This window comes from Cibotium barometz, chromosome 9 (assembly GCF_041138505.1).
Source record: "Cibotium barometz isolate CiBa-2024 chromosome 9, ASM4113850v1, whole genome shotgun sequence".
Taxonomy (NCBI): domain Eukaryota; kingdom Viridiplantae; phylum Streptophyta; class Polypodiopsida; order Cyatheales; family Cibotiaceae; genus Cibotium; species Cibotium barometz.
This window is the reverse complement of record NC_141054.1, coordinates 34,522,210-34,544,527: the sequence shown is the minus strand read 5'-3', so window position 1 is coordinate 34,544,527 and position 22,318 is coordinate 34,522,210. Positions and strand designations below refer to the sequence as shown.

General features: G+C 42.8%; 1 protein-coding gene across 5 annotated transcripts in view; it reads right to left on the bottom strand.

Annotated features, from left to right (window-relative positions):
• Positions 1-22,318, bottom strand: part of LOC147635513 (uncharacterized) — a 142,091-nt gene that overhangs the window by 46,974 nt on the left and 72,799 nt on the right. For all 5 annotated transcript variants that reach the window (XM_086802814.1, XM_086802817.1, XM_086802815.1 and 2 more), the window contains 2 exons: positions 21,949-22,152; positions 10,929-11,009 (listed from right to left, as the gene is read on the bottom strand). In XM_086802814.1, coding sequence (XP_086658940.1) covers positions 10,929-11,009; positions 21,949-22,152 — 285 coding nt within the window. The remainder of the gene's footprint in view (positions 1-10,928; positions 11,010-21,948; positions 22,153-22,318) is intronic.

Below are 22,318 nucleotides of genomic sequence, written 5' to 3'. Positions count from 1 at the left end.
TGTGCCAAATCATCATCAAGATCCACATATAACTGGATGTCGTCTTCATCTTCTGCATTACCAGGAAGATCATCCTCTTCCTCTTCAACCATATCCATACTACCACTGTCAAGCCTCTCATCCTGAGTCTCCTGTGAATCAAAAGGATCACTATCATGCCTTCTTTTAAATATCTTGATTCTTTTGCCTGCCACAAGATTCTTTATCTCTGTTCCATCAAGCTCACACAGAGTATACGTGGCATTTCCATGCACATGCTTGACAATGTAAGGGCCAAACCATCTTTTTGCAAATTTTCTTTGAACAGTGAATTGGTTGTCAAGGCTACTATCATACATTAAAACCCAATCACCTTCTTCAATAGGTTTTGGCCGGAGTCTGTGTCTTCTATCAAATCTTTCTTTATTTTTCAACCTTGCATCTTTCAACCGAGCTTTAGCAAGCTCTACATCTTCAAGCCTCCTCTCCAACTGTCTTATTCGCAATGCAAGGAGGTCATCTCTGCTCAATCCTTCCACCCAGGGCAATACATTCCAAGTTAGAACTACTTCTTCAACTGGCATCACTGGCTTCTGACCATACATTAATTCTGCAGGCATGTATCCTGTCACTGAGCTATGAGTTGTACGGTCAGCCCACAAGGCATATGGTAACAGCTTTGGCCACTCTCGCATTCTTTCTCTGCATGCCTTAGCCAAAGCTTTAATGATTGGAGGATGTCCTCGCTCACTTTTTCCATTGCCTTCAGGATTGTAAGCATATGTTAGGGATAGTTTGATACCAATTCTAGAGAAGAATTCCCTTGCTTCTTCAGCATCTAGCTCACCCCTATCAGCTGTTATTTTCCCAACACAACCATACCGGCAAATCACATCTTCCAAGAGAAATTTGCATACTGTTTCCGTACTCTTTGTTCTAAGAGCACGCCCTTCTACCTGATTTGTCAAATCTTCTCTTGCAAGTGCTATATACCGCATCTGCCAAACCCCCAAAGGCATTGTAACTAGATCCACTACCCATTTGTAGTGCATGGCAGGTGGGTAGGTTGGTTGCAATCCATCACGATGTCGCACATTTGAGTACATTTGACATACCATGCATGTTTCCACATATCGGGAAATATCCTTGTACATTCCTTTCCACCAATATTTTTCCTTTATTTTGGTAAAGGTGGCCCACACACTTCGATGTCCAGCCCAGAGACTCTCATGGAATTCTTTCACAAGCTTCCTTTGAGTCTCTTTATCACATATGACTCTCTGTGGCATAGCATTCCTCTGCTTAGGATGCTTCCAGAGGTATCCATCCTTTAGGAAATAACCATATGCTTTTCTGCGGATCCTCTTAAATTCTGAGTCAGACCAATTTTCTTGCCTTGTCAGAGTACTCAAATATTGACCAATAAGCAACCAATCTCCTTCATATATTTCCTCACTAAAAGACTCAAGTGCATTTGATAGGCAAATATGGTCCCCTTTTGCATATGCTGTAGTATAGAACTTTGTACCCACATCATCAATGTCACTAATCATCTCCTTTTCATCTTCATACCTGGCTCTTGATAGCATATCTGCAACTGGATTATCTTTTCCCGCAATATGCTCAAACTCAGGATTTAGTGACTTGATATAAGCAATCCACCTAAGCATAGCAATATCTGGAGTGGTACAACTTGCTATCATCCCAAGAAGTGGCAAGCAATCAGTTTCCATAAGTACAGATGCCCCAATAAGATATTCTTTTTCACAGTTTAGAGCAGTGACTATTCCCCATAACTCTCTCTTGATCTGTGGATACTTTCGTTGCCGAAAGCTTAATACCTTTGCTCCAAATCTAATTACATACCTATGATCATCCTCATCATCTTGCCCTACTGCCCATCCTATCCCAGTAGAACTAGTATCAACTGTAACAATCACAGGCCTGCCACACTCATAATCTGCCTTTCTCAGAGTAGGTGATGATTGGAGCAAACATTTCAGCTTCCGCATAGCTTTAATATGTACTGCACTCCACAGAAATTTTTGATTTTTCCTCAAAAGTTGATAAAGAGGATCTGCTACATGTGCATAATGTGGGATCCAAATAACATAAAAGACACATGCTCCAAGAAATCTCCTCAGCTCTGTAACATTAATGCATGTTTCTTTCATTCTTTGTATTGCATCAATCTTGGCTGGACAAGGTCGGCGTCCACTAGTACTACAAAGATGTCCCACTATTAGCACTTCACCAACTCCAAACACAGATTTCAGCCCAGATAAAGTAAGATTCACTTCTTCAAGCCTGGATAGAATCATATCACAATCCTTTATATGATTCGCCACAAACTTGCGGCACCCTTTTGAATCCAAATTCCCATCTTTGTCTTTCTCATCACAGCCCTTTATTGGCACATCATCCAAAAATGGCATAGTTTTTTGTGGTATGAAGTCTCGTAAGACTTTATTCATTCCATTCATCATATGTGCCACTGAGTTGGTGGCTCCCTGTGGTAAGGTACACATCCTTACTAATCCCAAAGGAGTTCTCATTGTGGTCAAGTCCCTGCTTTGTATATCCAGCTGGAACTGATCATATCCCGAATACAGATCACCCATAGAGTATATAGCTTTCCCTGCAAATGCTTCTGCAAACTCATCCACAATCGGACCTGCTCCCACATTCCTGATTGTGACTTTGTTTACAGGTTGCATGTCTTGAATAAAGCGCAATGTCCCATTTTTCTTTGGCACAGTAAACCATCTGTTGGAATATGGGGCACATGATGGCTCCAAAATTCCCATCCTGATCTTTTCTTTTAGTAATTCCATCAGCTTTGGCAAAAGAGCCTTTGGTACTGGAATTGGCCGCAGGTTCCAGGGCACATGTGGAACAGTAAAGATCACCATTGGTGCTGTTACACTTGGATCAACACAGCCTATCTCATGCGGCTGAAAAGCAAAGGCTTTCCCATGTTTTACAAGCATCTCCTCAAAGCATTCCCTTTCAACTGGCAACAGAAAATCCTTCTCACCAATCTTCAGCTCTTTTAGAGTTTCTTGAGTAAACTTATGCCCAATTTTCTTCGGATCTCTAAGATTTGGTTGCATAGAAGCTTCATCTATCTTCTCCTTGCTTCCTGGTGGCAAAGGCAAGGCAACTGGTTTCACCTTCTTTGCAACTGTTTTGTACTTTGTATCAACATGAGCTTCCATCTCGCAATTCATGTTTTTACATTCCACCCTCTCGAATTCCTGGATTATATCATACATCTCCATAGATGACACCTCTATCATTTCATTTCCACCCTGTAAGCATGCTCTTCCCATATCAAAAAGCACATCCATAGTATCTACAAATGACACCTCATCAAGCATCCCTGAAATAAACTCATTCTTCTCCAAAAGACCACACTGCTCAAGACTTTTTTGTTCATTTTGTATGTGTTTTCGCATGCCACGCTTCAAATCCTTGCTTTTTACAAAAACCAGTGACCCATAGCTGGAGAATCCCTGAAAATTTGCTGAAAAACTATTTACATTGATTGAGTCCTGCGAGAACTCATTTTCCCTTGTACCATTGGAATCCCGCTTTACAATGGCACCTGGCCAAAATCCCTCATTTCCCTGTAATTCATGAATTCTCTATTTATCTTTGGGAGTGACTGTGCTTGAAGAGACTCACGATTCCTTTCATGGTTAATGCAAACTGTCAAAAACTGAACAGCTTTTTTGCCATCTTTACTCCTTATTCTTGCATATGCCGAGCCATCATCCAAAACCTTTGTTTCCATCCTCACAGCTGTAATGTAGGGTTGCCCAAGGATAAGGGGATACGATGACATCTCCTGAACAAAGAAGTTCTGATCATCTTTCACATCCCCTATAGTTACCCTTACATTTGGACATGCTGCATAAAGTTCTCCAGATGAGTTATTAGCTGCTTTAATCATCCACCCATGATCCACATCCATCGGCCACTTACATTTGTTATAGAGATTTTTAGCCATAAGATTTATTTCAGACCCATGATCAATTAGAGCGACATATGGCTCTTCCAAATCACCTATCTTGACAAGGGTTTCAGTGGTTGCTCTTGCCCAATGGCTCCTGGAGTAATGACTCTTTGTAAGAACTTCTTTTTCATCATCCTCTTCCACAAAGCGCACTTGTCGTGCCCCATCAGCAGAGTGATTACATTCCACCACATTTTCCCTCTCTTCCTTTTTCTGTACCTGTACTCCATGAGTCTTGGAAGTGCTTGCCTCCCCTTGCGATGGAATAGATTCAATTATGGACTGCCTTTTTCTTCGTATAATATCAATTATCTCATCATGAAATTCTTTCTTTGCAATCCCCAAGACTTCCCCTAGTGTAAATTCCACCCTGCTGTTTAGAATCCTCTCTTCAAGCACCTTTTTGAGATCTGTTGCAGCTTCAATATCAGATTGAAGCTTGTAGAGTGGACTTTTCCCTTTACCCTTCTCCTTCATTTTTGCTGGCACTTCTTCCATTGAAACTTCCTGCGGAGGTCTGCTATGCTGTGGAGGCATATGTGATGACCCAGGATCCTTCTTTTCACTTCCACGTGTAACTCTTTTTGATGGCCCTCCTTCCTCATTTTCCCTTTTACGCTTCTCCTCTACCTGTGCCTCATTATTTTGGCATTTAGCAATGTAGGCATGAACAGATAAAGAATCCACAGGCTCCTCCCAGCCAGTCTCAAGACGTATCCAATCACCTGCCTCATGCAAAGCTTGCTTAGACACCTTCTTTGATGCAATTAATTCCATTGTTAATGGCCAAAAATCCTCATTCTCATAATCTTCATCATTCTCAAATCCCTGCCTTAATTGATCAACCTTTAATCCATAGGTTGCTGCCTCAACCATAGAAATGGCATGACTAGCAGCCATATCCTCAACCAGCTTTTTCATCCCTCCTTTCCCAAAATTTGTACTCAATGGAAGACCAGTCTCTGTAAGATGGATTTTCCCATCTTTGAAAAACACAAGTTGATTTTTAAGAGCTTCTTTATAGCTAGCACAATCTTTCTTTGCATGTTCTGGGTCATCACACCATATGCATCTGTATGTAAACCCTTCTTTGCTTTGAGGCCTTTGCATAGAAGCCTGCCCCAATGGTAGACCCTTTTCTTCAATCCTGGATATCTTCAATTTTAGGTCACGCATACCCTTAATAAGCTCATCCATCGGCCCATCTACCTTTGGAATTGTAGCAGCTGGTTTTGGTAGATTCTCAGGGGTAACAACAGTTATGGGGGTTACAGAGCCCATCACCATTTTATCCCTCCTCCGCTGCCGCTTTGCTAACATGGTGACTGCATCCTCAACATCATTCCAATCACTCTTTAATCCCTGCTCTGTAACCTTATCCTCAAGGAGGATTTCCAATTTCTCTTGGAGATCTTTTCCAGCTGCTTGTAAGAAGAGCTCTGTTTTTTCTCTGTACGCTCTATCCTTGACAGCTGGGCATAGCGCTTCTCAAACTCTCTTAGCAATTCTGTGGCAGAAATTCCCATTTTAGGTTTTGTGACCCATTCCAAGAAAGTTCGTTTGGTCACTCGTTCAGAATCTTCCATGAAATATTCATCCTTTAAAGCAAGCTTGAACTCCTCCCAATTTCTGCCACCATGTGCTGTCTGCAATCCTCTTATGCGCTCTCTTATTTCAGGAACACATACCAGCTCGAAACTTCGAACCATATCCTCCTCAGTCACCCTGTTTAGCTCCATTTCCTTTATGTAATTGCGCAGATACTTTGTGATATCCTTCCCATCAAATTGATCCACTTTTTTCACAATTGATTGTAATGCTTTGGTCGTGGAAATTTGTCCCCTCTCAGTAGCTTGCTGCTGTTGCATGTACATGGTAAACATCTGAAACATCTGCATAACTCCGGGGTCAAAATGAGCCCCCTGACCGTCAGAATTCTCAGCCATAGCTTCCCTGTATATTTCACCACACTCTCACCCCAGCAGTTTCACGTCGGGTTCACCAAAGAGCTGTCGTGACGTGTGCGGTATAGCCAGGAAAGTACGAGACTTCTAGCTGTGAGAGTAGGTACCAAATCTAACAAGGAAACTCACACACAAATTTTTCCAAGAAGCATAGGACAAGTCCATTTTTAATGACATATACATGTGTCAATTCAACTCAATACATCCTTGAATTCGTGTACCAAGTGCTTGTCCCTTTCCAAGCATAGATTCACTGGTCCCTTTTTCCAAATCCTTCAAGCCAATCACATGTAGGCACAGCTTAACCTTCAAATAATTCCAACATACATGTAGCCCTTTACATTCCACACATCCAGTGTCATTAATTCCATCAGTTCAAGATGTTCTTTATCACCTGAAAACCTTCCTTTAAATTCTAACATCTCACAAACAAAAGATGACATAGCATATGTACCACATAATCATGTGATTTTTGAAAATTCCATATCTAGCATTCCAAAACCCAGCTGAGTAGAAATTGAAATCTAAACCCCAAGATTCTCCAAAGCAAATTAAAAAAAAGAGCTTACACAAGGCCTTATCCAAAAGCCCTTTGATATAGTGTATTTTTCTTCAAAAAGCCTTACGATTTTGAAAATCGTAGGTGTAAAAAAATTCACTTATCTTTTTTTTAAGGGAAAAGAAGCGAATTTATGATTTTCGCTTTTCTCTTTATTCGCTTCCTTGCTGTAAGCGCCTGGTTCAGAATTCTTCACGTAGTGTGAGGTTCTTTTGAAAATCATATCATCAGACTGCTCTTCATTTCCCCTTCAATTCGAAATCCAAGACACCATGAACAGTCGCCATCCTCAAGAAATAGAAAGCTCTGGTGTTTTTCCGCTCTGGTTATGATTTCTGCACATCTCCCCTTCACAATTGCGCTCCCTCTGGTTTTTCTCCCCGTTCCCGCAAGAGATTCGGGGGCCTTCTACTTTTGCAGCTATTATTTCGAGTTTCCTCCGATTCGAATACACTGGGCCTCCATCATTTTCGCCTATTAATCGGAAATTCCTTTTAAAAAAAATCCACGTAGGCTGCCACCTTGCGCCTGCGCTGAAACTGCAGCGCCCTCTCTATTTTATTGCTTGGAACATTTAGCAGTAGTGAGAGGTTCTCCACTGTAACAGTTTTTTCCTTCATGTATCAATTGAGCTTTTCCTCTCTTAACCGCGAACATGATCTCATGTAGGTAGGCAGGAACTCGAATCATCGTTGAGTGATCTGCAATTGCTCTTGTAACACCCTACCGAATCCACCAATATACATATGTTGAAAGCTTGTAGCCTCTTCGATGATCGAATCTCTCCAACCCACGGAGGAGACCCTTTGAACCTTCCTGCAATGAAAAATGATCTCATGTAGCCCATTGAATTCCCTCTTCAGTCCATATGAGAAGCTGGTTTTGTCTATAGATGTGATTTTGTTTTTAGCCTGCAGTGCCCTCTCTAAGATAGAATCACAATGAAGCATCCTTTCTTTATGCTTAGTTGTTTTCTTTGCTACTATCAAGGTATCTAATGATCATCAAGGCATGGATTGTAAGAGCAGCATCTTATTGAAGTCCTCCTTGTTTTGCTCAATCCGAGTAAGAACAGAAATCATGGCATTCTCAGACACAATGTCATAAAAAAGAGCGTTCTTCAAAACAATCCTTACATCATACATGTTTTCACATTTCCATACATGTTGAGAAGGGTGTTCCCTACTACAAGGTCCACCATATGCATAAAACTCCATAATTCACACCACACTCATGTACAGAGGCTTCGAGACCTGGCTCAGCCTCAGCTCATCTTATTGAACCTCATTTACAATATGAACATATGTACTCAAGCATCATATAATGACTCATCATGGCACTTAACCCCATGCATCTGGATTCGTATTTAATGGTTTCATATGCATGGTTTCACACCATAGGCGTGCCATGGCACGACAGCGTGGAGCCATCTAGAGCAGAGAGTGCAGGGGAAGTAGAGGATCTTGAAGGAGGTGTGTTCCCTGGGATCCCTGAGATGCAGCTCTGTTAGAGACTTGTACCAGATTTTAGCTTCCATAGGGACATCCTTTGGCCAAGTTCTAGAGATACCAGTCCTTACGAGCTCTCCCGCCTCAGCTTCCACGGTCGTTACCGCCACTCTTGATGGTGTACCCCGGGTCCTTGTGCTTGTTCCTGATCCATCGATTACTGATGATCATGTTATGCTTCAGAGACCTGACGGATCTCATTTCCGCCAGAGGATGGAGATTGCAGGCTGACTTGACCATTGTCGGATTTGTCGTCGACAAGGCCACATTGCTAGAGATTGTCCCAGATCAACGGGCCATGCTAGAAGGCGGCGTAGTCTTGCCCATCAGAGGCCTTCTGCAGTTGCCGATACTCCAGTTGCTCCTTATTAAGAGACTAAGGTTATGTAGAAGGGTGAGAGAAGGGTGTGAGTGTGAATGGACTTGAGGTCCACTTACTCACCTATTTAAAGGTAAGGCCATGAGGCATTTTGTATGAGAGAAAAGCCTAGTTGTATGTATAAGCAACTTAATAAGCAAGATATTATTCTTGTATTTTGTGAGTCTCTCCTCTCCACACACTTGATCTAGCATGAGCACCACGTTTTCTCATCATGGTATCAGAGCACCACGTTTTATCACCACTTAAGAGACTAAGGTTATGTAGAAGGGTGAGAGAAGGGTGTGAGTGTGAATGGACTTGAGGTCCACTTACTCACCTATTTAAAGGTGAGGCCATGAGGCATTTTGTATGAGAGCAAAGCCTAGTTGTATGTATAAGCAACTTAATAAGCAAGATATTATTCTTGTATTTTGTGAGTCTCTCCTCTCCACACAAGAAGGATAAGGAAAAAGTGGATATTTTTGACCTATTTTACACCACAAGTGGTTCAAATCACCTAAGCTCTAGATACCATGATGAGAAAACGTGGTGCTCATGCTAGATCAAGTGTGTGGGAGGAGAGACTCACAAAATACAAGAATAATATCTTGCTTATTAAGTTGCTTATACATACAACTAGGCTTTGCTCTCATACAAAATGCCTCATGGCCTCACCTTTAAATAGGTGCGTAAGTGGACCTCAAGTCCATTCACACTCACACCCTTCTCTCACCCTTCTACATAACCTTAGTCTCTTAATACTCCTTTGCCACAACATACCACACAGCATTGAGTTGTGGTTAGGGATGGCAGGCACCCTAGGACCCCCGTACCTGCCCCTTCACCCACACCCCTTATGGAGCACCCTAACCCCTATGCAGTTCTTGCCTCACAGAATGTTGATCCTTCTTTGGAGGATGAGGCTTTGCAGGCACAAGATCTGGATCCTTCAGAAGAGGGTGTTGCATTACAGTTACAGAATGATTGTACCCTTGAGGATGATGTTGCGCATTCACATTGTCATGGTACCTCTCCAGTTTTGAGGACTAGCCCTCGCTTTTCCCCGGAGTGGGAGAGAGAGGTAAGGTTTACATCGTCAGTTTTTCCCTCCCTTACCTATGCGAGACGTACTTCCGCCTCTAAAGGGGGTCCTTCATCGACCACGAGATCAGGTCGTTCCTGCTCTCAATCCTTATGAGGGTTGTCTCTTAGAACATTCACGGTCTTGGGGGTTTTTTTCCAGGTCAGCGGAAACAAATTCTAAAAACCCAGCTCCATTTTGCAGTCACACGTGGGCCTATGGATGTCTCTTGCAAGAGCATAAACTGGATGCTAGCTAGTGTGGGAGATCAGGCAAGCATCTCTCAGTACACACCTTTTGGTCAGTAGCTGTTGGTACCAAGGGTGGTGTCTGTATCTCTGTTTCCGCTTTGATCTTGCCTTGCATCATTGGACATGGTGTCATTTTGCCTGCGAGAGCGCAGTGGATCCTTCTTATGCAGGGTACTACACGCATTGGTATTCTCAACCTCTATGCTCCTAACCACAGAGGTGAGAGGATTGCCTTTTGGAAATATCTCACTAGAATGATTCTTGTAGAGTATGGTAAACAGGCATACTGAATGTTAGTTTTTTAAAGATAGCACATTGAAAAAACTAATCCAGTTTAAGGCATCCATAAACTTCTGTAGAACTCTTTTGAGAGCATATAGTGAAATTAAGAATTATCTACACATCTAAGAAAAGAGAGTTCCACCAGCTCGTGTTTGAATAGAGATCTTGTGCATCAGTTGACTTATCCACAAACGCTAAAGGACACAAATTCATACTAGAATACATATCCACTTGCTTTTAATCCACAAAAATTGCTACATGACACATATGCATACTAGAACAGAGCTTCACCTATCACATAATCATTGGCAGCCATCTCAACCAGAAATGGCTTACTTGGATCCACAATAAGCAACATACGCCTGTACTTCGATCCACAATAAGCAACATAGGTGCCGTAGTCACTTTGTCCAGATTATTAAAATGTATTGATAAAATCATATAAAATATTCTTCTCTTTTTTTTTGCAAAGGATTGGAACGAGGCAATGAAAATCCATGCAAAGTTTCGAACAAAGGTCTAAACAAAATGTACAAGCCTCCAAAGACTTCACCTTTGTGACAGTTCTTAGAGTTACTCAATTCCATGACAACCCAAAACTATTCCAAGTTTCTGAGAACCAAGATAGAAACAATTCTTGCTTCAAAAACTCGCACTTACTCACCTTTACACAGGTCGCTTCATTCATGAGGATCCCTAAGACAATTCACAAGTGTTTAACATGCTTCCTTAATCTTTTTCGTGAATAAGGATTTCATCCAAAAGAAACATCGATAAACTTTTCCAAACACAAACAATATCCATCATTCATCATACATGAAAGTAGCTTGCACAAATATGAGTCCCAATACAATAAAATCGCAAACTAAAATCAAAATACCGCAAAAAGTCCCATTTGATCTTTTTTTTCAATTAAAGAACTGACCTTGACATACCGAATTGCAGAGTTTAAAAGCCAATCCTTGTCCTTTTTCCCATTAAAGCTAAAAAGCTGCAAGCTCGATTCCTACAGTCAAAAGTTCCAAGAAGAAAAACCTAAGAATCTTGATCACTGAGAAAATTCAGAAATTACATAGCAGAGAATGCTCTTTGCTAAATGCTCAAATAAATATTTATTCAGGAAATCCGTTAATTATTGGACATCAAAATGCTAGTGCGAATTCATGGCTCTATATGATCAAGTTATGCCAATCCTTCTCTAGATCAAATCTTTCAGATACGAGATTGTAACATAATCTTCAAAAAACCTTGAATAATACTGTGCGCTTCCAATAATGTACGAGATGCCTGAGCATAGAGGCATGGATTCGTTTACTAAATCTTTCTCTTGTATTCAATGACTGGGCATAGAGGCATGGATTCGTTTACTAAATCTTTCTCTTGAGGTAGTTGTACTTCATGCTTGACGACATGTACATATGGAGGATGTCCCATGATAGACTCAACCTAAACGGGTTTGGGCGGATGTAAAATAACAAACAAAAAATTTACAATTTTCAAAACATACCATCCAACAACTGAGAGCCTCATTTTTTATTATTTTTTTTCAAAGAAGAGACTTCTATTAAGTATGAAAAAAGGCATACAACAATCACGGCTATAAGCCAGAATAGAATAGAATCATCCCAATATGTAAGGTGATCTCAGCCACTGAGGAGCATCATGGTGCCATGAAAGACCTGTGGGACTAGAGGAAAAGAAAATGCCACGGTCACACTCCCGCATAAATATGCGGGCATGGAACAAGAGGCATATAGTGCTAATGCACTGAGACTCAAAAATATGGACACCCTCAATTGCCTCCGTGCATCTAGCTCTCCAGATCTGCCATGCTATAATACGCGCAACACTCTCCCAACTGGTTGATAGCCTCATTTTGTTTTCATCCTCAGGTTAATTCCTACCTAAGAGAGATAATAGAAGGGCATCTTAGCAATGGCCGGCAGATTTGTTTTTGAAGGACGCTTCGGCAGTCTAAGGGGAGACATGTCATCCTTTAGAACTAGTTAGCACTGAATGGCTAACCTTTACTTAAACAAGAGAGCAGTTAATGGTGATAATTGCAGTTGTCACAGATGCACAGAAAAACTTGAGACCATTCAACATCGCATTGGGAGAGAGGAAGAGACCTGCAGAGTTTAGCACAGAATTTCTCTCCTTAAATGCTGGGTCTTTATACATCACATAGGGATAAGTTGACTGGCTATCGATATGTGGAGTGCAGTTACTTTATTAAGGATCACATGTGGCTATCGATATGTGGAGTGCAGTTACTTTATTAAGGATCACATGCAGATTGCACTCTACATATGCGCAAGGTATGGTTTACACTTCCACTTTAACCCATGTTTCTCCTTGCTTCTGCTACCTCGCTTCACTGGACTCTGCCTGTGGAATTTCTCAAACCGAGCAGATTTCTTGGTCCAGATGTTCAAAAATATTACATGGAGCCCAAATACACCACCATCAGTCTCTATGCATCAACTATCCATACTTGTTAGTTGGAATTAAATCCACAATCTGATGAGCTCGAGGGCTACATTTACTCCTGCCAAGTCACTTTGCTGGATTTCGCATGGAAAACGAAGTCAACCTAGATAAAAGATAACCTCTCATTGCTCTATGGGAGCTGATTGTATTGTTTGATAGCCGTCAATCTTGTTGGCTTGTCCCAGATTCATGTACCTTATCTCAAATGGCACAAAGGAAAAGAAATAGATGGTTGGTTGGGCTGGGTCGGCGGGCTGGGGGCTGCAATAGAAGGCAGCCAATGACGGAGCAGAGGTGGTTTCTCACTTACCGCATGGATTGGCTCCAACAAATCTATGTTGAACTTGATCGACATCCCTTTACGATCCTCGTCATGGTGCTTCAAGTTGCATTCGCTAGCAAACATTTCTGTAATTTTTCATTCGTGTATAAGCTTTTGCTGTTATGTGAATGGCATTTACCCCAACACAAATTATGTATGTATGAGAATGATAAAGGAGCCACACGGTGCTGCGTGGTGCATTAGGTTAGGAACCAAGGGGACAGAGGGTTTGACCCACCCTTGACGCAGTGGGCTCCGATGTGAGTTGCCCAAAAGCCACAAACGGCCAGCCATGGGCCTTAGGCCCAGTCGGCCAGCCTGGGATAATTCAACAGCCATGAATTCTTGCATGATTCAACAGTGAACAAAGCAGTAAACTAAGTCCCAGGACTTGTGCATGCATATCTTCAGCAGAGCACCCTCAACGTGCTACAATCCAAGGCAGACAAAAGTCATTGTAAGCAATCAGCTATCAGTCCTGCATCCCCTCAGCATGGTGTGCATATTGGCACCCGAAGTGGCTTCTAAAGTGCCTTCAGACCACATGATGGTTCAGCCAACGTTTGGTCTTCTTCGTTCTTACATTTGGCATCCCACCGTCAACCATTGTAAGGAAGTTCTTGGTAAAGCCTGCGTTATAAAGAAGTTCTCAAAAGTAATAAAAGCAAATACTCCTACTTGCAGGAGGGGGCCCTTAAGTAGGTAAGTAGGTAGTTGGAACCCCATCTTCTCGTGTTGACTCTCCAACTTCTATCCCTACAGCTCAGTCTTGTTCAAGAATTAAAGTGGATTGCTTAAACTCACTCAAAGATAAAGGTATAAAGAAGGCCTTGTTGTATGTTACACAATTTTACCAGTTGCATGCCAGATTAGTATCAAGCTTCAGGTTGTGCCCTAGCTTCGCTACCTAAAGTGAGAGCATCCCGTGGATGCCGTGGACGGTAGAACTAAGGTCGGGAAAAAGCCATCAAGCCATCCACATGTCAAGAGAAGAAGAAGAGATCTTCAAAGAATACACCACCGAAGAAAAGCAATATAGAAGACACCACCAAAGAAGAAACAACACTTCTCCAAACAGCAAAGATTTCATCCAAGAGCTCATGGAGCAAAACAGACTGCTAAAGCTAAGGCACAAAAGCCTAAAGAGAAGCCTAATGAGCAGGGTCCGATGGAATTCAAACACATGCTTCTCTTGATGGAGCAACCAAGATATTGGGAACTTGCTGAGAAACAGAAGGCCAAGGAATCCAAACGGTTTGATGAAGACTGGCACCATGCAGAGCTCGCGACTTTAGAACATCAACACAAGCTAGATTAGGAAGCCCTGAAACTCTAGCATCAAAAAACACTTGCGACTTTACAAGCCTTTTTTTTTCAGAAAGAGAATTCTATTAAGTATGAAAAAACATACAACAATCACAGCTATAAGCCGGAAAAGAATAGAATCACCCCAATATGTAAGGTGATTTCAACCACTGAGGAGCATCATGATGCCATGTAAGACCTCTGGTACTAGAGGAAAAGCAAAACCATTGTCCCACTCCCGGATAAATATCACGCGCTTTGCCTGCGTAGAACGAGGGGGCCCCTGAATGCGAGCCCAAGTAGCCATAAGAGTATGGATGATATCACCCCATATAGTACTAATGCACTGAGACCCAAAAATCTCGACACCCTCAATAGCCTTCGTGCATCTAGCTCTCCAGATCTGCCATGCTATGCTGGCAACAATCTCCCAACTGGTGTCAATCCTCTGTCTAGGGGGTGTATAATCAAAGTGAGGAACATCTTGCAATAAACCATGCTGGGCAATACCTCTATGAATGAAAACAGCAGAATCTGTACCAGTGCCCTCATAAAAAAGCTGTGGACCGGACTGGAAGAGACAAGCAACTACCCCCCAAGTCACATGCATGGCTCGGCCACTGAATTTGCCCATAAGTTAGGCTACAGAATCCCAAATCTGTTGTGCAGTGCTGCATCCCCATAAACAATGTTGTACAGTCTCAGAATCTGCCGCACACCTAGGACAGGAAGGTGCTACACCGAAAACCGATCTCCACTGGTTAGCCACCATGTAAGAATAACCAGAAGAAATAAGAATTATGGCTCCTTCTGTACGAGTGCCAAAGTCTATGCCAATATCTGTACTGTATCACTGGATAAATATCATAGCTCTCCCAATGAGGCCTAAGAGTAGGGATCCTATGCATCTGTCAAGTGAGGAGAAGCCTGGCATTTCGGACCGTGAAACTGAAAAAAGAAAGGCTTTTCAAAGGATCGTAGGCTAAAATCCACTCCCACTCTCCTGGATCCCACTGAAGGTATCTGATAGGACTGCCACCATATAACCACACACACCAAGAGCCATGAGTCACTATCTGAGGAGAAGGGTCAATGAACCAATGCTTCCCCGAACGACCAACAATCCTCACTGGACTAAGGCTAGTATCTGGGATGATCTCCTACATACTATATCTCCTTAATCTCCCTCCAGGCATGATAGAGTAAATGATGCAATCTATAGCCTCCTGGCCCGGGAGAGCAATGACCTGCAGAGGTGTGCTTATCCTCCAAAAAGCTCCCAGCCAACTCGGATGATAGTCTCCATAAAAGGTCCTAGAAAGCGACTCATGCGGAATAGCTACATCAATCTGATCAACACGAATGCGAGAGCCCCTAAGATGCTGAATGGATGCAGCTCTCCGATAGTCTCGAATTAGAGGTCTTCCAAGCAAGAACTGTGTATGCACATCTCTCCCATCCTAACCACTGCATATAACGAGATGCACCAAGTGGCCAACCAGCCTCATCCCTGATGAGCTTGCTCCACATAATAGGTTGTCGGTCAACCTCATCCAGAGACCTAGGAAGCCTTTGTCGCAAAAAAGATCTTATGCTTCTCCATGCTCTGACAATGGCTGCAATAAGAGCGGAAGATGGTGTCCTGATATCAACCTCTGTGAAGAAAAATCGTGTGCTGGGCATCCAGTCTCTCCCGACCCTGGGTGTACATCCAGAAATCTGAGACAAGAAAAAATCCTTCCAAGTCTCAATGCCTCTGACCACAAGTTTGTAGAGCAACACCCTGCACTAAACATCCGGATCGATAATATTCAAGCCCCCCTCTCATGTGGGCTGAATAACTATGAGCCAAGCTACCCTAGCACGAGTGTCTGAGGTGCCATCCAAACCCCACTAGAGAAAATTGCGGATCAATCTCCACAATTGGCCAATGCACGCACGAGAGAAGCACCAACAAGAGGCAATAAACCAAGCTGAGGCAAGCAATACCTGATTAGCCACCAAAACTCTGGAAGCTAAATCTAATCTCCTAGAGCTCCAATGGAGGAGCTTCTTCCGGATACTCATAAGTACCTGAGCAAACTGCTCTGCAGGAGAAATATCAATCCCAACTTGGCATCCCAAATATCTAGCAGTGCATCCTCTGCTGATCCAAGTAAAATCAAGCTCTGCACCCCAAGCAACTCTCGGTGAATCACTAACCCAAAAACCAATAGATTTGTGGCAATTAATGAGTGCCCCTGCTGCCAAACAGAACTCCTTTAGTGCTACACCCAATTTGATAGAAATGGCACCGGGCGCCTGTTCCTCCACCACCCCATCCATCACCATCATCCGTGCTCAACCGAACATTAGTAAGTAAGATGGTGATAAGTGTGATCATTTTACATTTACACAATATATTCATCACTTAGTTGCATATTTTTCATTGGGGCTAAGATTATAAATACACAAGACAAAGTCCACCTAGCACCACCACATCTCACTAGGGGAGGCCGTTACCTAATGGCAACATTTGTCGAGTCGTCATGTAGATCCACCACAGGGGGCACCGAATTATGTATGGTGGACACCTTTGTGTCTGACCTCAAACCCAGTTTCCCCCCACCCCAATACATGACCAATCATGAGAACGCGTTTTAGTGACTCTCCCAAAAAGGTCACCCGTGCTGACTTACTCCAACAAAATCATTACCACGGCACAACAACAGTTGGGGAAAACCCGCGGAAGAAAAGTATAAGCAGTTCCTCAAGGGAGTTTAGATACCAACAGCAGGTTTACTATAGCAAGACCGGACCAAACAAATAGAAAACTCCAACAGAATACTCTTCTTTTGCACAAGAGAAATATAAAACTGTAGCGGAAGCAGTCTAATTTGCAAATCAATTCAAGGATCTTACGGCACTTGTCCGCAAGGTCCTGAGCTCCCTCCCCGCCTCACGTCGCCTACGTCCCCCCACCCCACCTCCCCGCTATGCACCTCAGCCTTCCTCCCCTCCCCTCTGTCACGTTACTGTTGCCCCTCCTGCTCAACACCCCCCACCCCTTGTTTGCTCATCTGCCCGCCCCCCTCTCTGTGCTCTCCTCTACACCCCTGTTTCTCTCTTTCCCCCCACCACCCCCCCTTTTTTTCTTTCGGTCCTCCTCATTGTTTCTACGCCTCTCTCCTCTCTTCCCTCCTGTGCAGGTTGGTGCTTCTTGGCTTCTAGGGTTTTTAGCTTTATTCGGCAAGCTTCGGCCTATTCTGGTCTTCACATGGCAGTTGCAAGATTCACATGGCACTCTTCATTCAGATCCTCTTATGGTTAGACAGATTGCCACTGATTTCTTTCGCCAGCTTCTTAGCGTTGAGCCTCATTCGGACTTGAGACACAGAGCACAGAGGAAGGTTTGGAATGCATTGCCACATTTGATTACTGAGGAGATGTGTGCCATTCTATTTGCCCCTTTTTCTATGGAGGAGTTCAATCATGCTCTTCATGCCTTACCTCATGGTAAGTGTCCAGGGGAGGATGGTCTCTCCCCTATTTTTTTCATTACTTTTTGGGATGAGATTGGGGCAGAGATCACATTGGCCCTCTAGGAGATGTGGGACACAGGTTCTATGCCTTCTTCTCTCATTGAGGGGCTTATCTTCATTATCCCTAAGAGTGGGGATAAGACCTTGATTGGGCAGTGGAGACCTATCACCTTACTTGGGACTGCATATAAGATTCTTGCAAGATGTCATTCATGATACTCAAAATGGATTCTTACACGGAAGGAGCATCTTTGATAACATTTTCTCGTTTTGGGAGGCCGTGGAATGGGCCAAAGCAAGTAATCAGCTTTTAGCCATTGTGCTTTTAGATTTTGAGAAGGCTTATGATAGAGTGGATTGGGACTTCCTTGAGGGTACTCTTAGCCACACGAGCCTCTCTCAGAGATGGATAAGAGGAGTTTCATGCATGTATCGTGATGCCCATAGTAGTGTGCTTGCTTCCAGAGATAGAGGAGAGCAATTTCAGATCTCTCGATCAGTACGGCAAGGATGCCCGGTAGCCCCATTATTATATATTGGAGTTGCAGAGGCCATGAGCATCTTCCTCCACTCCACTGCTGGCATTTCTGGATCTAGGCTGCCTCTTCGTAGTCAGGAGAAGCTGGTTGACTCTGAGTTACCTGATGACACAATCATGTTCTTGCAAGCCTCACACATATGTTTATGTTCCTTCTGGCTGGCACTGGAAGAGTTTTGTTTGGCTGCACGAGCCCTCATTAATTGGCAAAAATCAGTTGGTTTTTTGATTAAAGACTCACCAAGAGTTGCTTGGGGTGCAAACCTTGGTTTTACTTGGATCACTAGAGGATGCACTGCTAGATATTTGGGATGCCAAGTTGGGATTGATATTTCTCATGCACGACAGTTTTCTCCGGTACTCATGAGTATTCAGAAGAAGCTTCTGCATTGGAGCTCTAGGAGATTGGATTTAGCCTCTAGAGCATTGGTAGCTAATCAGGTATTGCTTGCCTCAGCTTGTTTTATTGCGTCTTGTTGGTGCTTCTCATGCATGCATTGGTCAATTGCGGAGGTTGATCCCCAATTTTCTTTGGTCGGGATTGGATGGCACCACCAGACACACGTGCCAGGGTACCTTGGCTCACAGTTATTCAGCCCAGACACGAGAAAGGGGGCCGAATATTATTGATCCGGATGTTCAGTGCAAGACATATCTCAGATTTCCGGATGTACGTCCCGTGTTGGGAGAGACTCGCTGCCAAGCACACGGTTTTTTGGTCACGGAGGCAAATATTAGGGCACCATCTTCTCCTCTTATTGCAGCCATTGTCAGAGCATGGAGAAGCATGAGACCATTCTTGCGACAGAGGCTTCCTAAGTCTTTGGATGAGGTTGATCGACAAACTTGTATGTGAAACGAGTTCAATAGGGATGAGGCTGGTCAACCACTTGGTGAATCTTGTTACATGTAGTGGTCAGGATGGGAGAGATGTGTATACACAATTCTTGCTTCAAAGACCTTTAAGAGTCTTCCAGTGGATCGGAGAGCTACATCCATTCAGCATCTGAGGGGCTCTTGCATGCATATTGATCAGATTGATGCAGCCATACCGCATGAGTGGCTCTCTAGGACCTTTCATGGAGATTGTCATCCGAGATGGCTGAGAGGTTTTTCAAGGATAGGCATACCTCTGCATGTCATTGCTCTCCCAGGCCAGGAGTCTTTAGATTGCATCATCTATTCTATCATGCCTGGAGGGAGATTGAGGAGATGTAACATGGAGGGGATCATCCTGGATACCAAGCTTAGTCCAATGAGGATTGTTGGCCGTTCAGGGAAGCAATGGTTCATTGATCCTTCTCCTTAGACAATGACTCATGTGACATGTGAGGGATTGATCGTAGTAATCACAACCTTAGGGTAACTAAAACTTCACTTAATGATGCTTAAGAGATAAGACAAAGTTGTCAATGCAATGCAACTATATTAAATGAATGGGTTACAAAGAAGATCTATGAATAGATCTATGTTGTCCTAGATGAAGATCTAACTCGAAGAGAGTGAGATATGCCAAATGTTGATGATGGATGAGTGTTCCTTGCTCCACTGCTGAGGTCCACCCTTTGATGCCGGCTTTCCGCTATGTAGGAGGTAGGAGCTGCTGAGTATGCTGATGATGAACTGCTGAATGAAGATGCTGATCTGTTGTCTTCCCTTTGGAAACACTGAGAAGAGAACATAAGATGCTGACTGTATGCTGAACTCCACTAACGATGAAGAGATAATGCAGATGAGATGGACTGAATGATGCGCTTCTATTTATATCATATGCTTTGCTGCTGGTTGGGTACAGTACAGCAGTCGGCCAGGTGTAGGAGACTCCACAACTAAATAAAATGCCCAAAAACCTGCTGTCGGCTGCTGAATACAGCTGTCAGCTGCCATAAATGCACACGACCTGACGTTACTTAATGTTTACTTGCCTTAAATGCTCTTGTTGTCTTAAGTGCTGATGTGGGTGCTGTAAAAGCCCCAAACACATGCTCATGCTGTGCTATATGCTATAAATGCCCTGGATAAATGGATTAATGCCTGGATAAATGTTTATGGATGCCATGTCACTTGTAATTATTGGTAAGCTCAAGACACTAACTATCAATACTTCTCAGCTCACAGAAAGGTGGATCAAAGATTGGGGGTGGACAGATGGACTTCCCCTTGGTCAGGAATCATCTGCCAAGTTTTATCAGATGTTAATGCAAGAGAAGAGAGATTTTAATAAACATTTCAATACAATATGGAAAGTAGCTTGGCCGGACAAATGCTGGGAGTCCAAATGCAGAAGAATTTGGGGATCCAAACTGCCAACACATGCTCAGACTTTTTTGTGGAGAATCATGGTTGGGGCTCTTCCGTTAGGCTCTAAGCTGATGATCGGAAATATGGCCTCAGGGATATGCCCAAGATGCAAAGCAGCCATTGAGGATTTCAAGCATGCCTTTTGGGATCGCCCGGCATTAAGATCCTTTTGGACATAGCTCTCTAAAGGGGGGGGGGGGGGGGGGGGGGGGGGACATTTTTGGGCTGCAATGTACATGGTCCCATTGGGTTTTGGGTAAAAAGATTGGTCCAGCAGAGGAGAGTAATAGCCTTTTTGGATTTGCAAGATTTACATGCCTGTGGGAGATTTGGTCTACGAGGAACACTCTAGTCTTTGTTAATGATGGCATGCAAAGTGTAGATCCTAAGAAAGTTATTTGTTTAGTGAAAGCTAACATTGCTAGTCTGGTGAGTGTAAACAGATGGGAGTCAGATACAATGAAACTACTCACTAAGAGGATATTGGATTGAGCAGTTTCTGTGGGTAGTTCTTCTCTTGATTGTTTGAGAAGACTAACCCACAGTTTATATGTGCTCTTTTCATATTATTAATATAAATACATCTTCACTAAAAAAAAACTTGTGTATCTAGCCAAAAAACACAAAGGGAAAGGAAGACAAACCCAAAAGAAAGGAGGAGTTCGGTAAAATAACTCTTTAAAAGGTTCTCGACTTCGGCTTTTTTTCCTCAGAGCTAGAGAAACTTTCTCAGCATTTGTTTGTGCTCCTAAAGGTCATGATATAAGAATAAGCCTCCCTTAAACGTAGCACATTCAAATATCCTTCTTGCTTAAAGAAGAATATAAGGCATGATCAGTCGATCTACTCTATAACCCAAAGTCTTCTTTCAGAAAGTAAGCAGACCAGTCTGTAGAAAAATGCATTGGCATTGAATCACTCGAGTAAATACACCTTTTTATCAAAATAGAGTTTTTGTGCTATTGCATACATATAGCATGCAAGAAAAGGACCTTCCTGGTCAGTGATAAAAACGGTACAGAATCTTTCCCCATTTCAAATTGACAAATCATAATATTTTGACCTAGGTATCCCCAAGATGCATGTAATACATTTAGTTCTCATGGTTTTTTTTTTAAAACCTTAGGCCCAAGATCCTCCCGTAGTTACCGTTTTTCACCCGCCTGTAGGCGCTTGTTTAACTGCCCGTAGGCGATGCCACCAAGGAAGCACCTTGTGGGGGTTTGAACCCAGGACATCCTAGTCATAGGACTTGGGCTATCACCTCATTGGCATTTAGTTCTCATGTTTGGCTGCATTCCATGTTGGAAAATACTTGCATGTATCAGGAAAAATGGAAAGTTACAAATCGTAAATGCAGCAGTCTTGAAATCGCCTCTCATACATGCAAAATGAGTTCATCCATCAGGTCATACCATTACAAAATAACCAGCTCGCTTCATAAAGCAAATCTTTGAGATAGAGTCACCTGACATAATGTAATATGATCTGAGGTTAAAACAAGGAGATTACAATCAAGGTCTCCTTTGATTTCTGCACAAACATGATGGCTTTCTTTGGTGTCATTGTGTTCATGTAGCTCATAAATGACAATTCTACTCGGTAATTGAACTGCCACCCTCTTCTGATACACTGCAATTTTGGTTATGTAGTCGTGACACTTGATCCTGACCTGAGACATGGAGAGAGGAAAAAACGAGGACTTTAGAAAGTCATTTTTAAAGTACAAGACAAAAACCTTGCCAGAAAAATCAATTAAGCAAATTTATGATCTTTCTCTAATTATTTTCTTTTGCATCATTGTAGGAATGTCATGAGGATGACAACTGTGCTTAGAT